At 34.0% G+C, this 14,095-nt stretch overlaps 2 protein-coding genes across 2 annotated transcripts; both read right to left on the minus strand.

Annotated features, from left to right (window-relative positions):
* Window positions 1-1,205: 1,205 nt before the first annotated feature.
* LOC107060329 (glutaredoxin-C8) lies at window positions 1,206-1,496 on the minus strand. The gene has a single exon (XM_015308101.1). It carries the CDS (start codon window positions 1,494-1,496, stop codon window positions 1,206-1,208), a length of 291 nt encoding a protein of 96 aa, XP_015163587.1.
* A 676-nt stretch (window positions 1,497-2,172) lies between these two features.
* On the minus strand, window positions 2,173-10,846 carry LOC102584323 (uncharacterized). Its single transcript, XM_015307819.1, has 8 exons — window positions 10,633-10,846; window positions 9,376-9,513; window positions 8,493-8,740; window positions 6,158-6,265; window positions 5,888-6,044; window positions 3,773-3,912; window positions 3,644-3,679; window positions 2,173-3,158 (listed from the first exon to the last, which is right to left on the minus strand). Exons 2-8 carry the CDS (start codon window positions 9,470-9,472, stop codon window positions 2,397-2,399), a joined length of 1,548 nt encoding a protein of 515 aa, XP_015163305.1. The 5' UTR covers window positions 9,473-9,513; window positions 10,633-10,846; the 3' UTR covers window positions 2,173-2,396.
* Window positions 10,847-14,095: the final 3,249 nt, after the last annotated feature.

Raw genomic sequence — 14,095 nt, forward strand, 5'->3', positions numbered from 1 at the left:
ATATACATACGTAGGGAAGGGGAGCAGTTAGTTATAAATCCCTTTTTTCTGTTTTTGGACTACTTTATCTTGTAATTTTATTTATTTTTATAAGATCACAAGTTAATTTGAATTGCATCATATCTTTTCTTTCCTTGTTTTTTTCATAAATTATCAATGGATGAGGTTTGTTTGTACCTTTCCTGATTGTGAGAGCCACTATTTGCACCCTATTTTACTAAATATATACATGCATAATTAATAAATTGGAGTTACATTTTTGAATTGCATAAAGAGTTAACAAAATGTTTAACCAATTAATCTAGAATCACAATTACGATAATAAAGAGTCACATATCTGAAAAAATTACACTAATAAATAATATGAATATTAAGAGAACAATGTTACTTGCATTTTAAAAAGTAAAAACTCATTAAAGAAATGGTAAAAATGTGTTTTATTCTTTTTTATTATGATATTACAGTATTTATTCTTATTTTAAAATATGATAACACAAAAGAATCATGGGTCATGTCCATTTTTTCGTTTCATCGTGTTTCAACAAGGAAACGAATGCACACTCAATAGAAAACTTTATAAAGAAATTGATATAAATAGCTTTTGTTGATACTAGGGTTCAAACTTACAACTCTAGCATGGAAAGCACTTTGCTTACCACTAATTCGTCAATCAATTTAAAATATAAAATTAGAGACCAGAGTAATGATATTAGGGTTCACAAGTTAATATACATATATATTTACTTAATTTTCTAATATAAATACTGAATTTACGGAAGAGCTATTGAATTCATTCAAATCCCTACTTAGCTTTGCTCTGCCATGTAACTTCAAGCACATTAAAATAGAATGTTGTCAAGAAGAATAGAATTAGAAGTGATGAGATGGGAAACAACCTTTTTACTTTTACGACATAACTCTCTCTGTTCTTTGAAAACTAATTTGTGGGATAACATAGGTATGTTGGTGTTGTGTATTAGTGTTGAAGCCATTCTTTTTAGTACAATAAGAAAAGAGTCGGATAAGTTTAAGGGAAAAGGGTAAATAATTGAAGGGTGAGGACAAAGTATAAAGGTAAATAAATTAGGAAGTGATGATAAATGGGAACAAACTACAATTGCCTTTTTCATAATTTGAATTCTTGTGACCCTTAGCTACAAAACAAAAAAGAGAAGTAAAAATAAAAATAATTAATAATTCGGTGATCAAAGCCAGAGAGCACCAGCGTCTTTTAAAAGAGGAACTAGTGTGCCATTAATATGAGCAGCCATGATAGTGTCCATGGAGCCAAGGAGCTTGCCACCTATGAAAACAACAGGCAGATCGGAGGATGAATTGGCAAGAAGAGTAAACAAGGCCGGTTGCCAAGTGGTGTTATAATTATCCAATTCATAAACAGTTGGATTGACACCCATTCCACACAAGAGCCTCTTTATGGCATGACACATACAACATGTACTATTGCTGAATATAACCACTGCATTCTTTGAAGCCATTTCTTCCACTATTTGTAGGTAACACTGCTGCATTCTATAGTATGACTGGTGAGTGAGAATATATATATTCATTTGAGAATGTAACTAGAGCTATTATTTATAGTCAAGTGTAACTCATGTCCTTGTTGTATTTTAGCATTGATTTGGCACCTATTTTGAGGGCGTGCTCATTGGACAAAAAGAGCAGGCTTTTTCAGTATGGTTCCCTTTTTTAAGGAGTATGTATATTTTACCGTTTTGGGCTCTCGTAGTACTTACTTTGTTTAAGTTTAAATTTGGACGGCTGCTTTTGGAGAAAATTAGTAGTTGTAAAGAGGGCACGTGTTCTTGTTGATGGGATTAGCAGAGTAGCACAACAAAAAGGGAGACAAAGCTTTGTTTTGGAGAGTTAAGAGAAAATGAGTGAGTGGAGTTGTCGTGTCTGGTTTCTTCCTAGTACCAACAGCAGGACGGCGGAATTAATCAGCTTTTGTTCCATTAATCAGTTTTTTTACCTTCTCCCGAGAGAGATATGTCACCCCAAATCAATATTCATTGAATCTATCTCTCCACTAGAGAGAGGTTTTCTAATTTATAGAAAGAAAAAAAAAAGTTGATTTCCTTGCTTGTTTACCAAAAAATGTTTGTCTCTTTTCAACCAGAATACGTTCATGACCATTAATATTCTCTTAGATGATACAAAAACACCACTCGCAATACTAGATCAGTATTTTTATAAACACCAACAACCTCCAATCTAGAAACAAAATCACAATATAAGTTACATAGTTACAGCCTAATCTTGTACATCAGACTAGTTAACAAATTAAATAAAAGCTCCCAACAACCCTAAAGTTAAGCGACAGAAGCTAAGTATGAATCTATAGCTCTAAAATAACAACCCAACCACCACCAACTCTCCTACTGACGTGTAACCGGTGCCATCGACTGGCTATATAAACTACTATCACTTGAATAACCTTGATAAGCAATTGAAGATGTGAAAGGAGAAATCCCATTCACAGGAGGGACAAAACCAGCCAATGTTGAAGGTTGCTGGCTTGTTGCGTAAACAAATGCTGAACTAGGCAACTGCCCAGATGTCTGAATGAACTGAGGTACTGGATATGGCTGCATAGGAGGCAAGGGTGCCAATGGTGGAGGCGATGATGGTAGAGGAGGCGGTTCAATTGGAGTTGATTCCCCCCCAGTGCTTGGAAGATTGTGTTGCACGGAATTTGGCTGAGAGAAAAATGTGATGGGTTCTTGAGGATTCTGAGGGGGAGCATAAAAAGAGCGGTCATTTTCAAGCTTCATCCTTTTCTCCGGTTGATTATCATGGGAAGATTCTTTAGTTGAGTTGCCTATGACACCCTCGGACGCCAAGGATGAGAGGACATAAGTCAGCATCTGGGCTGAAGATGTTGATGCAGTGAGCTTTGCTGCCACTGCAGCAGCCGCAGACTTCATATCTTCGTCAAGGTTGCCAGATTTTTCATAAGATACCTGTCGAGTGTACATCACTGGAGCAGATTGTTCGCGATTTCCAGATATGAATGTGTGTGGAGCTTGGGAGGTGTTAGCTTCCTTTCGATTCTGCTCAACCAAGATTTGCCCATTGCCATCAAAATTCAGCAACTGTCCGCAAATACTGCCAACCTGATCTGCGTGGGACTGAGCAGCCTAAAATCCAAGTAATGAAACGTCACTAGGAATATGTGTAACCCAGAAAAGCTAGCAGGATAGCATTATCAATACTAATGTGAGAAGTATCACTTCTTTACTGGGAAAGTAAAAAATGCACTGGCTATTCCTTCTCTACATTTTGACTTTTGATGAATAGGAAAGCTGGTAGCTCCGATAGGATTTCCCTTCCCTACAATTTTTTTTCTTATCAAATAAAAAAGGAAAATAACCCTGCAAGTAAGCATGAGGTATATCTCTCATCGTCTACTCAACTATATTTGATTCTCTTTGAAACCAATATCATGTAATCTATGACAGAGCACAATCAAAAGTTCACCAAAATATCATAACACATCAAAGAGGAGGTGCATCACAGACATTTACAAAACTCAAAAACTGACACAGCTGGCCATCCCACAAAGACATATATCATGAATTTAACAATGATCATTTCAACAGATATAAATAAGCACGTTATTTACCTGAAGATGATTGCGTACTTGATCCAACTTATATTCCTGAGGAGAAACCCATGGGACCACTTAATCAGGAGTAAAAGCACAAAAACAAACAGAAAGATGGAAAGAATGCACAACAATGGGATGACTAACCTGCTCCTGGAGGACCTCTCTGAGATGAGAGATGAGGTTTGCCCTGTATGACTCAACAGTTGTTAGTTGCTCGACACAGTCCTTCAATATTGTGTGCTGCCCCTTGAGCTCATCCACTATACCAGATCCATTAAGATGACCTGAAGGGAAAGGGAGGAGGTCGATAGAATCATAGAAAGTCTAGTGTGACAAACAAGTATCAAAGAAAAACAAATCAAACTACATTTCAACAGAGGAAAAATAAGGTATTATAATATGGATTAGATGGTTGAAAACTAAGACCACAATACCGTATGGTTAAGTATTACATTCAATCATGCCCATGAAAATCGGCTCCTCTGACTAGAAAAAATCCCTATACATTTACCTAATAAACACGACTTGGATAAAGCTTTTGTAACTTTCTCTTTTTCTCTAAGTAAGACTGTGAAAGATGATAAATGGCTCTAATGGTGAATTGACTTGGAAGAAAGGTTTCTCTGTAGAGGAAAGGAATAACAATTTTTGCATATAATTATCCTATACACAATCATGTCTTCCTCTACAATAATAAAACACATACAGTTTCCTTAATTCCCCAGAGTTGAAGACAAATTGAATTGGTTACCATAACAGTAAAAGGTAGGCAACACATTTTTATTTTCAAAAAGATTATACACAGTATGACCCTAAGCAAACTTTAAACAACTACTGTCCTCACAACAAGTAACTTCAAGAGATACGGGTGTTTGATAACTTTTAGCTAAAATTGATACCTCATTTTTCTGTTTCATTTGATATTTTGTCATAATAAGCAATACATATATGATGCTCCCAGCAGAACAATTTTGACATAAGAATCCAAAACAGGTAATTTCCAACATTTAGTAGTCACATTCTAACTCGACCTTGATCACATACCGGGAAGTATAAGTCAACTTATGTGTTATTGTATGAGAATAAAAGTCAAGAGTGAAAGATCTTGGAATTTTGAGAAACAGGAAAATATCTGCCAAACCAGTCTAGGATTACATTGTTAATTTGAAGAAGTAAAACTTGGTCCTCAGTTATCTTTGTCCACACCTAAAAGAAGTTTTAAAAAAAGAAGGTACAGAACCATGAGGTATCAAGTTTAAATTCCAGCAGCCGCCAAAAACACTGTGGTTTCTTTTCTTCTTTTTTTTTTTGATGAAGAAAAACACTGGTTTCTTCCAATCTGCCTAAGCCTTGGTGGGCAAAGCTACCCGGTGCCTGTGCTGAATGGAAGTAGTAGGTACCCGGTGAAATAGTCGAGGAATGCACAAGCTAAACCGAACACCACTGTTACAAAGAAAAAAAAAAAAACTCTCCTATTTCCATTTCTATTTCAGCAGGTCGCGTACCTACCTCTGTCTGTGAGATTACATATTCAAGCATGTTTAACCTTTTTAATATTTTTTCGAGTAAGTTTTACTTCTCTGGTGAGGATCTTTTTTCTAATAAGTCTTCCTCCATGAAAAGATTCAAGTCCTTATACTGAAATCAAAAAAGTGTTTCGTCTCAGACTCTCAGTCTGATAAGGTATCCCAAGGTTTTTTTTCTCAATGGAGCTTCTTAATCAGCCAGTTATAGAAGCAAAACAAATAATTTGAAACTAGACATGTAAGCAAAACAATTGAATGTAGCTTTTTAATTGGTAAAATTAAGAAATCGGAAGAAGCGGAATAGGAATGAAAAAAGGAAACTTCACTTGGGGAAAAAGGAAGCCAACAAATGACGAATATCACAAACATGCACACTCTTGGAAGAAGGAAGCCCTTTCTTCCTACTTTTGTTTAAGCTAGGCATAGGAATTTCACTCGGAGGCCAGCAAAAGCTAATAGACATCCAATTCGGATATTTAGGCAGAAAACTATCATGTATTAGTGAGGTCTATTTAGTTTTGTGGAATTAAAGGGAAGTCCAAGTAATTGACCCCAGAAAACTAATTATTCATTTAAACAAAACAGAGTTGTATGGTTCAATTGGAAGATAATTGTCTGGCAACTAGAGAAACCCTTGCAAACGGAATGAATTGTTTCTTTTGGGCCACTGTAACATGAACTGGACAAGCCAAGCTATGTTAGGAACACATTACAAGTGGAAAAGAAAGGGCACCTGGATTTAAATCACTCCCAATCTCCTTATCTATTTTTTCAACACAGCTAATAGCATTTTTAGCTCTGCTCAATATCGCATCTTCATCAATTTGACCACCATACAATATCTGATAGCTTGAAACTATTTTGTCAAGGGCATCTCCAGCTGAGTTTCTCTGCATACCAAAGAGTTCAATGAGAAGGTACTATCATTTTCAAATATATAGAAAATAGAATGAACAGCTAAAAAAATCAGGAACAAAAGATCAGGATGAAAAGGGAGACCAACCACTTTGCCTCCACTATGCTTTCCATTCCCAACATTCTTTCCAGCAAACTCTTCCTTCAGAATCTGCCCTCGAGAACCAAAGACTTTTCTCTCGTCCCAGATACTGATCTGTGGTTATCAGAATAAAATGGAGCATTAAGATGGGCAGCATGTCAGTCCCACAATGCCAAGTCAGAATAAACTCTACCCAGAATAAAAGATTTGATATCATAGCAAATTTGCATCCAATTTAATCATGCTATTCAGGTCAATTTACAAAATAAGTGGCTAATCAAAGTTAAAACTCATGGCTACAAGAATTGCAATCAGTATAACCATAGGACTCGCAATGCATGTCCATATCACAAGTTCAAGAACATCTTGTCAGTCCTCGATATATCTGTAGGCTCTTGAAGATGAAAATGCAATAGGAATCACCCTGAAAATGTTGTTTAGCTAAGTGCTGGAATCAAACATCTTACATCTATGATCTAGAACAAGGTCAACTAAGATACAATTCAAATAAGTGATTAACCAGGTGGGCGTTCGATGTATAACTCATATCCATACAATAGCCTTGGCGTTTCTCCTGAAGAAACTTTCATCCTGAACGCAAGTATTTCAAGGGTAAGAGAAGTGAAGGCAGGGAACAATTACTTTTTATTTGTCGAATCACCAGAACAGATAAATCTACTAATAATTGTTATTTCATCTCTGACTAACAATCATACAGCACAAAAAGGTGTTGTTTCGACTCAACACATTTTTGGCCGGCAATAACTGTTTTGAAAGGAGAAGCCGAGCCACAATGACTAGATCCACAGCAGTAATAAGAGTCATACTCAATTTCCATTTTCCACAAATACTGTTCTTACAAATGTTACTCCAAAAAGAAATGGAACTACTAAAATTTAGTGCAAAACCATGCAGGACTCTGAATATGATAGGACAATGTCATATGGAACAGAAAGCATTGACCATATTCCTGCCTATTCATGGCTAAGACTTGACCAGCAGCTTATAAAATAAAAGGTTGATACATAAAACCTGAAATCACAAGGAAAGGAAGTTGTCCCAAAAGACCTATAATCTATTAAAATCCATGTAAGGTTTTCGAGAAACTAACACAATGGAAACATAAGATTCATATAGGTGATACCAATTAGTTGTGATTTAAGCTAGTCAAGATGGTAAGCTTACATTAAGTTCAATAAATGCTAAGAATTAGTCTGTTTGGATATTTGTATGCCAATAAAGTCTAAAAAGCAATAATTATTAAAGTACAACAAATTATTGATCATAGGAGTGAAAAATGCCCAAATTGAGTGAAATGGATAGAGAGGATTTATGTAGCCAACCACAACTAGCTTGGAATTGAGAAGTAGTCGTTATTTTTGTTGCACATAGCTAGATCTGTAGAAAAATCAAGGTTCGTCCCACTTCTTACCACAAAAACAATCCAAGCACACTTGGTGTACTATATGGAACCAGAGGAATCATGAGTTTCTGAGAATAGGGAGAGTAATTGTAATCTGACTTCGCGTTTTTGGTGTAATCAGATTTACTCTAATGAAACTGTCACTATCATTGATGTTTTAGACTCATTATAGGGATAGGACAGTTCTCTTAGAGTTCCTTATGTAAATATCAGTACAACCCATGTACTGATTTACAGAAATAGAAACGGTTGCCAATTTCAGAAAGAAAGAAAACATATCACAAAATAAATAGGAGACTCGGTTAAGTCTATTTAGCCGAAGTATTTTAATTTCATATCTTGCAAACTGGATAACTTCAATAATGGGCTTGCATATCTTTGACTCTGAGGCTTCAAGGCTCAAAGCTCCTAGGTTCAATCTCTCAAGTAGCAAAGTAGTCTGACGTAGACTTGTATTTATTTTCTTACCTTGCTGTGGGTATCATGTGACATATTCATGATTACTCATCATTTGAGCGATACACCTTTTGCTTCTCCTTAATTTGACGCTATCGTACTATCATCGCTTCTCTCTAAAATAAATCTACAATCTAGTATAGTGAAACTAAATACACCTCCCTCTTGATAACACATGGGACTTCCTTCTTTGACAACAAAGCTCAGAGATTGAACGTTACCTATTACTTGATCAGAACACCATGTATGGGGAAATCTTAGGGAATCTTAAAAACTTAAAGAAGAGATTTATCAGGAAATTCAGAATTAGATGCATAACCTGGGTCTTCCTCTCGGAATGCTAACCATCCACAAATATGTATCTCAAATGCTACATACAGCTGGGTGGACAAAAACTCATCAAACTCATTTACCCCCTATGGCAACATGTGGAGCTAAAAATAAGGAGCTAGAGAAACATACCAGCCGCAAAGCAGCGTTTCTTCCAAATTCATTTCCATTTTCAATAACATCACGAAGAGCATCTGGAAGAACCTTCCAAAATTCAGCAACAAATTCTGCGCCCTTTCTCCGACTATTCTGAAGGATGTCATTTGCAAGGTAAAGAAATGACAATCTCTGTTCACGTGGTGAGCAATGGAATTGCTGGGCCCAAGTTTCCACAACTTGTTTTGCTTTGGTCATGTGAAAAATACACCAATGTGATAAAGCTAGTTGGAGTTGAGGATTACAAAAGAAAACATTTGTTAAATAAATAATTACTGAAGAAATAAATGAGAGTAATTTTTCCTACTGTACCCACAAATTCAAATTCAAGAGAACGAAAGTCCAATATTTTATTTTATTTTTATGATAAGGGAAACACGCAGCCGCTACCCTTTGGGTGCGCACAGGGTAAAACCTCTATTTCTATGCAATAGCTCGCAAACCACACGGGAGAGGTAACCCGCACTAGGCAAGCCCGATGTGATGAGCTCGACCCAGAAGACAAACCCCATGTTTTCGCCGGCAAGGGGTTTCGAACTTGAGACCTCCAACATGGATGTCCCAAGCCCAAACCACTAGGACACCCCGAAGGGAAGACGAAAGTCCAACACTTGTCCTCATTCTTTTTCTTATCCGCCAAATTAAACAGCAGGAAGAAAATAACTTATGTTTTGTTCATTATAATCTCCTTTGTTTCTCCCTAGTTTTCAAACATGGAGTTAGTTTCCATGCCCCACCAATTTGTTTCCTGAAAAACTGGATAGAGGGGATAGCATAAGATTAAATTATTATCTACTTAAAAAGAAAAAAATTTAAGATCGAATGATTATCTAAGTAGCAGGTAAAAGTTAATGGATACTTTCAATGCTTTGCTGTGAACTATTGAGCATTTCCAGCTTATCCACCAAAATTTGTGTATTAAATGTGCTCCCCATTGTTTCGGAAGCAATATTCATCAACTAGTAAGCTGCAAGCAGACCTTTAAGAGAAAAGCACTCTGCCAGAAACAAACTAAATAAGTACAATATCACATTTGTGTGAGCGATAAAAAAGAATTTGACTAGATAATAATAATTTAGTAGGACAAATCCTGTCAAATCACAAGTATAGACATGAGAATGATGCCAAACTTAGAAAAAGGAAGCACTTTTATGGGTCAAAGGATCCATTTTGAAGAAGCAGACAAGAATGTTTCGAATCAAATAAGTAGTCTATGTTTACACTTATTCTCTTAACAATATAGATTAGTCCACAAATTGCATTCCAGGGATGCCTATTATGTGTCCTGACCATTTAACGATAGCTCCTGAAAAATGAGCCTTTCTAAGTAGTTCCTAAAAAGCTAACCAAAAAAAAAAAAAAAAGGATCTCCCAACTGTGTATGGGGAGGATTTCCGGCAGCTGAATATTTCCCCTTAGACAGATACATTTACCGAATAGCTCTTCAGATATCATAACGGATACATAGATGTAAAAAGTATTATAATGTTTGACCTCTAATATATTCCGTGCTTGCAGTTGCAATTCATTCTATGATACCATACACACATTGTGTCCATATCTGGCTAATTAGCACAAATATAACAAACTGAGCCAATTTAACACACATTCACCCCCATAACTTGGAATAAAATCTATGAAAAATCGAAATTGTTAGGAGTCCTGATTTTACACATGCTTAACAATTAAAATACCGTTCTTTTCGGCAACTTAATAGTTGAAATATCATTTAATGTCCAATTGTACCCTTTCTAAAAGTTGGAATTAATCACCAGCCATCTCAATCCTACCTTTTGGAATTTTGAAAACACGGCTAGCGTCAATCTGTTGCCTTACCAGTTAAGAGAAGATTGGATCTTTAGCCTTTGAACATTGCATTACTTATATTTAATCAAAGACATATCAACATAAGTTTATCTCTAAACAAAGGCAAAACAAAAAAAGAACAGTAAAAAAAAAAAAACTAACAAAGCAGAATTGGCATGTCAGTTCAATTCCTAGGTTTCTAGGGTTAAAGAAGCTCGCAAACAAGAAAATCAAGAATTGAAAAAAGAAAAGAAAAGAATTAACCCTAGAATCAGAATAAGGAGAAGGTGGGCAGAAGAAGAAGACAAACCAGAATGTAGCACAAGTGGGTAGCGGCGAAGGGAATTGGGAGAAACAACTTGTTTCGTAATATTTGAAATTCAATACATAATTAAACCCGACTTACAGATATACATACAGATACAGTAGTTGTTGTTGTAATAATACACGACTTCAAACTCAAAGCCCATATCTAACCAAACCAAGTTGGGTTTAGCTTCCGCTCGTGAACCTGTCCAATTTCCGCACCTCTCCTTCCTTACTCATTTTAATTACCTTTATAACCCCTTCTCTTTCCTTTTTTTCTTATCAAACACCATTAGTAATTCATGGAATTTATAAAATAATACTTAAAATCTATCCGTCATTAAAATTAAAATAATATATTATCTTACATAAAAAATTACGTATTAACAAACATTAATAATGTAAAGGAAAATGAAAATTATTACATCTTATCATTTATCCTTAATAACATAAGCATAAATTAATGACGGTAAAAATACATACCAGGATCTGTAACATAAGCAATGGTGTCAGTGAGCCACTCAACATGAGTAAAGTACACAAATATTTAATTGCGAAGAAGAAAAGGTTCAGAATTTTCGTTCTTTTAAAATGAGAGGAAATTTCTCTATTTATAGACAACAAAGGGTAGTGTGAATAAATGTTTATTGTGCCTTATTGGAAAGGTTACATTTATCTGGAAAAGTTGCAACCCTTCGGAAAGGTCACAACCTTTCATAAAAGTCGCAACTCTTCATTAAAGTCGCAACTCTTCATTAAAGTCACAATTTTTCATAAAAGTCGCAACTATTCATTAAAGTCGCAACTTTTCATAAATCACAATTTCTCGTGAAAGGGGAAGGGGAAGGCTAGTTTTGTAAATAAATAAATTAAAAGAAAATGTTGGTTTGTGGTGGCGCCACATAGGCGAGCCTAAGGTTTTCTTTTATATATATATGATGTATTTTTTTTCTTTCTTTTTTATTAAGTACTTTGGAAACGATTCTAACAACTTCGGATTTAATAAATTTAATATCTCAATTTGATTGGAAATGTTTGTATTAGATTTAGTTGCAATGCTTGTTCGAACTTTAAGTATGTATTTGGTCATAGGATGTGGAGGCTCGGAAAAAATTGATTGAGAAGTTTGAAAATGCAGATCATGTTCAATAGGAAATCATAAAAATCGTGTATATGCTTATGCCTATTATTTATTTTCGTTATGCAATGTCATATGCGGTTTGTGTATATGTTTCTGGTTAATCGGTAGATATTTGAGAATTGTGAGATTGTTCAATTAAAGAAACTTTGTTGGGAAAAATTCAGAGTTCAATTATTTTTGAGTTGTGGATCTCACTCAATAACACAAATAACTTAAGGCGAAATTTCCTAGACATTTCCACAATATGAATATATGAAATATTGAGTGAATCAGATACAGTTTTGCAGGTAATTCAACTTCATAGGTCATTGATCTAATTCTATGTTAGATTCTATAAGAACCAATGTATCTCATACTCAACTTTTCTTTATTTTCAAATTGCATGACGCCCTTCATATATAAAATATAAAGGTACATCAATTTATTCACATTAAATTCTAAATTCTTGCGTCACACATATGAGTAGTACTTATGATGGCTCTAACTAGTTTTTAGTCACTCTTTTATTAGCTCGATTTTCTCCATAGCATGATGAAGTAGATCTGTCTGAAGTAATTATATTTCGTCAATTTCACACCATTCGATATGTGATCTACATCTTTGTCCATACAAAGCTTTGAATTTTACAATTCTAATGTTTGAATGGTAGCTTTATCATATGTAAATTCAATAAAGGGCAAGTGATCACCCCAACTTTCTCTAAAATCTAAGGTTGTCTTTAACATATTCTTGAGAGACTGAATGGAGCGTTTTGTCTGATCATTTGTCTATGGGTGGAAAATGTATTGAGATAAGCTTGTATTCCCAAACTTTTCTTAAACAACACCAAAAATTGTTGTGAACACAACACCTCTTTCAACTTGTCCTTGAGTTCAAAACATGTATTACAAGTAAATAATAATTGGTTTTCACATTATCATGTAAGTTTATTTCACTCATGATATATATTTTATTGTTATTTTATTCATGGTACCGATTTTAAAACTTTGTCATCGTTTAATTAATGATATCAATTTCAAAATCCATAAAAGTTTGATTTTTTACAAGTTCAAACTCCACAAAATCGTTCCTAAAATTCAAACTTCAGTAACTTTTTGAACAAATGTGTTGAAAGTCAACTCAATTATGTATGTCATGTTTTGTGTGTTTTATATTTTCTCTACAAGCATTTGTTCGGAGTAATATTTTTGCATTAAATGGTCACTTTCTAGTTATATTTGAAATAATAGCTAAATTTTGATGGTTGATTTGAAAACTGATCATCCAGTCTAATTTTTACGGTTTTTAGTAGATGAGCCTGTTTGGATTGGCTTAAAGGTTGTTCAAACCTACTTTTAAGTCAGTCTTTGATTTCTGAAAGTGTTTGATAAATATAAAAAAATAACTTAAAATAAGTCAAAAATGACTTAAAATAAATTACGAAGTGTTTCGCAAGGTAGAAAAATGACTTAAAATAAATCAGAAACCAAAAGTAGGTCTCCCCCTACTTTTGTTTTTACTTAAAAGTCATTTTAGTTTGATTTTTTATTTTTAACTTAAAAATTACTTTTTTTAAACCAATCCAAACGGGCTCTTAAAACTTCGAATACTTTGGTAGAGTAACTATTTCTCATATAAAAACTTGATATTTAAAAGGTGGCACTAAACTTGACTTCTCAAGTAATATATTGGATATAATTCATATTTGTAGGAATCCTGTTTCAGATGTATTCTAATTTGCCAGCTCTACCCGTTGCGTCTAGGATCCTGTTTTAATCAACAAAGTTGTTTTTCAATTCTTTTATTCTTTTATCTCAATTTATGTGTCACTTTTTTTTTAATATTTTAAAAAAAAAAACCACCTTTCTAGATTGGAAATAAACTTAACTTTGAATTTCTCTTTTTTTCTTTAGTCTTTTTACAAGTATACAGTTAGCGTGTCAATTGTCAATCTCTCAATATGGAGATAACTAATTTCAATTCAATTCTCTATTTTACACCCCCAAAAAAATTCTCTCTCTTTTTAATATTATATTATTATTTTTATTTTTATTTTTTTATTTCATATTATAAATCTTTTCTTATTTTTCCAAATAATCATCATACATAATCGTCATGTAATATAAATTATATTTTATTCTAATTTCTTAACAACATAAAATAAAAATGAAATCATAAAATACAAGTACATAAATATTGCATCATCATGTAAATTTTATAGAAATACTCAATTTTTAAGATTGTTATGTTGCTCCTATAAAACTAAAGTTTGGCATTATATTGTCGAGTATATAAAATTTAAAAGTAGTAAAAGTGAATTGGGTACATGAAACAAAGAATTAAAGTT

The sequence above is a fragment of the Solanum tuberosum genome, unplaced genomic scaffold, assembly GCF_000226075.1.
Source record: "Solanum tuberosum cultivar DM 1-3 516 R44 unplaced genomic scaffold, SolTub_3.0 scf00004, whole genome shotgun sequence".
Classification (NCBI taxonomy): Eukaryota; Viridiplantae; Streptophyta; class Magnoliopsida; order Solanales; family Solanaceae; genus Solanum; species Solanum tuberosum.

What these genes read in the sequence shown, in the direction of transcription:
- LOC102584323 (XM_015307819.1), bottom strand. Translation starts at nt 9,472, where the DNA reads ATGAATATTGCTTCCGAAACAATGGGGAGCACATTTAATACACAAATT. An exon ending in GAAACGCTGCTTTGCGGCTG is followed by an intron (nt 6,266 to 8,492) that starts GTATGTTTCTCT and finishes TGATAACCACAG; the next exon opens with ATCAGTATCTGGGACGAGAG. An exon ending in TGGGAGTGATTTAAATCCAG is followed by an intron (nt 3,913 to 5,887) that starts GTGCCCTTTCTT and finishes CTTTCCCTTCAG; the next exon opens with GTCATCTTAATGGATCTGGT.
- LOC107060329 (XM_015308101.1), bottom strand. Translation starts at nt 1,496, where the DNA reads ATGGCTTCAAAGAATGCAGTGGTTATATTCAGCAATAGTACATGTTGT.